Genomic DNA, 5876 nt, shown 5'->3' on the forward strand with positions numbered 1-5876 from the left:
CAATTATGCTGAGTCAGGCTTGATTTTTAATAATCTTTTCCTGTTAAATAAATAAATCAAATCAAATCAATGTCATGCTTTTAAATCCTTTCTTTTCAGAATTTAACCATTCATTTGGGGGTCTTTATAAAGTGGGACTACAAATCTTTGGTCTGAATTCCTCTATATTCTAACTTTATCAATTATTCTGACGTGTGTTTGAAAGCAGCTGGTTTTGATGCTGTGCCTTTAAGGCTCTTCAAGCCCCGCCCCYCTCCSGCTTCCAGACAGGTCCACTCTGTCTAGAGAAAGGGGGGATTTTCTAGAGGATTAAATGACGTCAACAACAGAAGACTTGTCCATCCAGCCTACATGGTGGAGGAGAATGAARACAATTGTAGTTGGTAAGTGCAGACCTTATTTGGTTTAAAAAAACATCTTAAAACTGAACGGGCTGAAAAGACTGAGYGACATTCGTCTTAGTGGTTAGCAATTAGCTGTTAGCTTCCTCCAGTTTTTACTCRTTTAGCGTTAGCTTCCACTTTTTTATGTTTAGCATTACAGTTATAAAACCAGCTAGCAATTATGAGTTAGCAACATAAACTACTACTATTTTTTTGCTGGAATAAATATTACTCATGTAATTATGCAACACGATAGAAACAAAGTGATGATGACTACCGGTACATATGGCTGAACTTGAAGCCCTTTGGATTAAGTCGTCTTTGATATCTTGGTTTCTTTAAAAAAGAAAAACAAGAACATTAAAAAAAGAGTAATAAAAGACTCCCCTTCTATTCAGGTTTTATGTTTCCTGTCAGATCGATGGACAACCTCATAACCTTCATCAGTAGGACAGAACGTGGGGCTCATAGCTCGTAGTGTCTGAAGAGGCTCAGATGCAGCGTTCAGCACTAACTGCTGAGTCATCATCCAGCAGCCTGTATGTGTCTCTGAAGGTCTGCACAGTCATTGTCTGAACAGTGATTGCCCCCCCTACCCACCCCTAAAAAATGGCCGTACATTCTTGGAAACCATCCCGATGGTGTTGTTCACTGCTTCTCGTGTTACTTTGTGAATAAACAGAAAATGAGTGAGTCACTTTGGCAAGGAGGAAGAAGAGGGCGAGGAGTGGCTTCTTCCTGTGTCCCCCGTGTAATATTTGTCTCCTCTTCCTTACTTACGTACAACTCCCTCTCTTCTTTTGTGGGCCTCTACCTCCCCCCGCCTTCGGTTTCTCAACAATGAAAACATTGAAGGCCTAAATCTTTCAGCACGGACTGAGGCTCTGTCTGCTCCAGCAGATTCCACATGAATACAGGGAGACGTTTTAATCGTTTGAGTTTGGACGGAGTGTGTGCGTGCTATAGGGTGTGTGTCATATGATAGTTTGATACAGAATGACATCATAGACCAACTGATGAGCTTGTCCTTTGACAATGAAGAGCCCAACAGCGCCATGCAGTGGGTATGTGGAGTCATTACAACATTCATTGATTATCTCCAATAATACTTTTAGAAGCACAACAAACACATCACGTATACTGTGAAGAAAATAAATTTAAATCATTGTTGGGTACTTTATGGGTCAGTGTATCTTTTGGTCATTGGATTTTTATTTTAGAAACGGGTATTAAAAAACAAGAATTGAGTGGATATTTGATTTTTGTTTTAAAATACTGAAATTTTGAGTTTCCTTTTCTGTTTCAGATAGCAACAAAGAAAATTACTTTAAGACATAAAGGAAAAAAGGCTTGGTTTTTTTTGTATTCTACATCTATCTATTCCCCCCACCAGAAGGGGAGCTCGCCTGGCAGCTCTGCATAATTAAACATTAATTTCTGTAAATAAAAGGCTGAAACACAGAGACATATGTCCATAAATGAGTTGTATGATGACTGTTGCTCTGTGACCAAAGGCTGCAGAGATACTTCATGTGGTTTTTGACCAAATAAGTCTCTTTTACTGNACAGTAAGTTGGTACGACCTGTCATGGATTATGAACAAACGAGCCTGTTTTTTGTTTCTGTCTTAAAGTAATTTTCTTTTTTGCTATCTGAAACAGAAAATGAAACTCAAATCATTTAAAAAATTTTGCTCATCCCCTTTTGACACTAAGAATGAGAAACGCTTTGTGTTTGAATTTTAATTTCAGTATTTTGAAACAAAAATCAAATATCCACTCAATTCTTGTTTTTTAATACCCGTTTCTAAAACGAAAAACCAATGACCAAAAGATACACTGACCTTTATGCAGTGTATCTTAGAAAATGACCATCTGATTTACACGTTGGAGCAGTGATCTTTTCTGAGGTACTCCGGTTTCCTCGTACAGAACAAAAGCATGCATCTCTTAGCTTAATTGGTAACCATAATTTGTCCCCATTGACCCCTTGTTTGCCAGAGTTGGTCCATGCATGGGCCAGCACAACATAAAACAAACCACAAGTGGCCCAGTTGTGGCATTGACAGCTTTGGGTCACAAAGCACTGTGCCGTCTTAAAAAAATCATGTGTGTGTCTTCTTGAATGGGTGTTCTTAAATGTAATTTCATTGTGCTCTGTACAATGACAATAAAGGTATCAATCAATCAACCAACCAACCAACCAACCAACCAACCAACCAACCAACCAACCAACCAACCAACCAACCAATCAACCAACCAATCAATCAATCAATCAATCAATCAATCAACCAACCAACCAACCAACCAACCAACCAACCAACCAACCAACCAACCAACCAACCAGCCAACCAATCAACCAATCAATCAATCAATCAATCAATCAAAAATAGTGCCATCATTGCCAGACCTGGCCCACATTCAGTTGACACACCACTTGCCATGCCAGCAGGTCCAGCTTGACACCAGGTCTGGCCCACACCTGTCTATGGGTGGGTGTGTTTGTCTCTTGTCTCTTTGTGTCCCTGTGATAGACCACCTGTCCAGAGTTGACCCCGCCTTTTGCCGAGGTGCCCCAGCTGCCCCACTACTTGGAAAAGAGAACCGTACGGTGTCTTGCATAAGGCAAAAATAACACAATGCTACTTAAATAAAAGTAATCTGTGTCGGACGGCACGTCAGAATGCCAGGAAGCCTTCCTGGTAACTCGTGTGCTCAGCCCTCCAGGGTCTCAGAACCATGTAGGAGGTCGGTTGCCCACCCTGTATGGTGGGTTTAGGATGAAACTGGAATGCAAACCACCTCTCGTCCGCAGCCAGATCAACCTTGAATGTGACAGGAGCTGTAATTTTATCATCAATGAAAGAGGGCGTCAATCAGACGGGAATTCAACTGATGCAGGACATCAACTCAGGCACGTCTTTTTTATTTTTTGTAAGGTTCTTTGTTTGGTTTGTGGTTCTTTACCCACCTGTTTTATATTAATAATCACTGTTTGACATTCAGKAATCACCTCTCTACGAACGTATACGTCCTGTTTTGCCTCTTTTTTTTCCTGGTACTTCATGCAGTATATTTTAGAAAATTTCCATCTTTTTTTTTCTTCTTCTGAGTTGTGGTCCTCTTGTTTCACACTGTGGTTCTTAATACCTACAGTTTAAATATTTCGTTTTTCATCATCYACCCGCATTATTTTGGGATCTTGTTTCAGTTTTCCTCGACTGAAACAAGGAAGCTAAAATAAAGTTTCATCCTAATGTGGATCTTTTTATATATCTTGTGATTGAAATTTTTAATTTTATTTCCTGAATCTGACCAAACAGCAACACCAAACAGGTGAAGCTGACCGAAAACGAACATGTGCTGCCCTCTTGTGGTTTGAGAAGCTTATTACACATTTGTTCACATTTCTTTCCTTTTGTCTCATGACCAAAACAAATTTTCCATTCAAACTAAATGAAACACGTTGTTGAGTCGCCACAAACCCCCTTGTATTTGTTTTTTTACCCAGAAGGTATTCTGCTCTCGAAGGCAAACACATGACTACAGATCGGCTCACGCCACAGTAATGTACTCCAGAATTCATTAATTATTCACTTTCTAACTTTCCTCCCTGTTAGAAACAAATAACTCTAACAAAATACATTTCAAACATCAGATTTTTGGTCTGTAATTAAAACAGTGCGTTAAAAGAACAAACTTTCAACCTGAGTGACACATTAAAGTTATTTTATTGTGAAAGAGTTTTAATAGTGAGCATTAGTGCAAATGGACTCATCAGCCAACCTTTTATACTTTTATAATCTAATTTATATGATATTGTTTTGTGCTGCTTTAATCTCGGGCTGCTTGTGTTTTTGAGGCAGTTCATCCAAATCACAGAAAACATATTTCATTTTCCGATCATTTAGCTTTTTCATCTTTTTTTCTTCCATTTTTCCTGAGTAGTTAGAGGCATTTTTATAAAGAAAAAAAAAGGACATAAAGCTGCCGAATATTTCAAAAATAAAATTCACAACTAAAGTGGGACTTATCTCAGTTCTAATACTGGATATTTTATGACACAAAAAGAAAAGAAAAAAGCATCTGAAATGTCATTTCATGACCAAATCTAAAATAGAAAACAGGCCTTATGTCATCGAGATGAGCCGACCTTTCTGTGAGTCTTTGGGTCTTTCAGTCATGCTGCTGGTGATGACAAATTCWTATTTATTTAAGATCATTTAACTTGAAGAACGTAGTTTGTTTGGATAATGGAAGAAAAAACTTCTTTATCCAACATTTCTGACATGATTCTTTGAGCTCACAGTTGGTTTGCACCAGCAGAATTCAAACAAAAATCAAAATATTTTCAACTGATTCACTGTTTTGCATTCAGGGCAGGAATTTTCTTCACATCTATCGGCCGTACAGCACCGTGATAATTTTTTTCTTAAACATTTATAGTAAAATAAATCATTTTGAGGTACATGTCATGCAATTGTTTTTCAGAATAAACACTTCTCCAACCTAATATAAAAAAACGTGTGTCATCTACGTATATAAAAATATAAACTCCAGGATTCCAGTTATTGCTTCTTGAAAGTCCTCTTTGCGTCCACGCCCTCATAGTTGTAACTCTGCAGAGAGAAAAAGGTGCAGTGGATATACGGCAATGCCATCKATCATTTATTTCATTCGAATTGGCTGCACTTCTCTGCAAGTACTGACCTGCACCAGCTCTCCACCCACCAAAGCTCTCGTGGTGGTCAAGACTTTGTTGTTGTCCTTCCTGTTGAATTTACCTTTGAGCACGTCACCTTCCAGCTCCCATGTTCCCTGGTAAAAATAATAATAAAAAAAATTTAAYGAATGCCATAAAAATATTAACGATCATCTTGTAGAATGGCATCGAAAGGGTTTGAGTTGCTTCTCGACTTTATCGTCGATTGTACCAATTTAATTTTATTTTTAAAGCCACAGATCCTAATTCGAGCCGTTTCTACGGCCGCTTCAGTAACATTTTCAGCGTTTTCCCTCCACTCACTGTGAGTTCGGTGCCGTCGGCCATGGTGTAGTCGAACTGGACGCCCAGGGTGAAGTCGATCTCTTTGGTGCGGAAGGTGCTGGACTCCTTGATGTGAAACTTGTCCCCAGTTTGCTCGATGGTGATCTTCAGGTTGTCGTGTTCGGCCAACTTACGTTTCATGACGTTGATGCCTTGAGAAGTGTGACAAGTCGTTGTTATTGGTCAGCTTATGCTCAGGAAGTCAACAACAAAGTCCTACTAGTCTTAGTAGAGGTATTGCAAGGTTTTTAGGTCCCCCTCTCGTGGACTCACCTAGTTGTTCCATGAACTTGTCGTAGTTCTCGCTGTGGTCGACCTTCCATGTCCCGTTGAACGCCATAGCTGCAGGCTGGTCCGGTGGTGCTGAGGCTCTGGGAAACCCTGTGACTGGGAATGCCCTCTGCCTCCAATTTATACACAACCCCTCCCCCTCGCGCTGTCCTTACC

At 39.6% G+C, this 5876-nt stretch overlaps 1 protein-coding gene and 1 long non-coding RNA gene across 2 annotated transcripts; one reads left to right on the top strand and one right to left on the bottom strand.

Moving 5' to 3' along the window:
- The first annotated feature begins 331 nt into the window (after positions 1–331).
- LOC106526284 (uncharacterized) lies at positions 332–4452 on the top strand. Its single transcript, XR_001311241.1, has 2 exons — positions 332–383; positions 3198–4452. It is a non-coding gene; the product is annotated as an uncharacterized LOC106526284 (long non-coding RNA).
- LOC106526283 (fatty acid-binding protein, intestinal) lies at positions 4095–5814 on the bottom strand. The gene is made up of 4 exons (XM_014020851.1): positions 5703–5814; positions 5409–5581; positions 5093–5200; positions 4095–5001 (listed from the first exon to the last, which is right to left on the bottom strand). Exons 1-4 carry the CDS (start codon positions 5767–5769, stop codon positions 4951–4953), a joined length of 399 nt encoding a protein of 132 aa, XP_013876305.1. The 5' UTR covers positions 5770–5814; the 3' UTR covers positions 4095–4950.
- Positions 5815–5876: the final 62 nt, after the last annotated feature.

The sequence above is a fragment of the Austrofundulus limnaeus genome, unplaced genomic scaffold (assembly GCF_001266775.1).
Source record: "Austrofundulus limnaeus strain Quisiro unplaced genomic scaffold, Austrofundulus_limnaeus-1.0 Scaffold269, whole genome shotgun sequence".
NCBI lineage: Eukaryota > Metazoa > Chordata > Actinopteri > Cyprinodontiformes > Rivulidae > Austrofundulus > Austrofundulus limnaeus.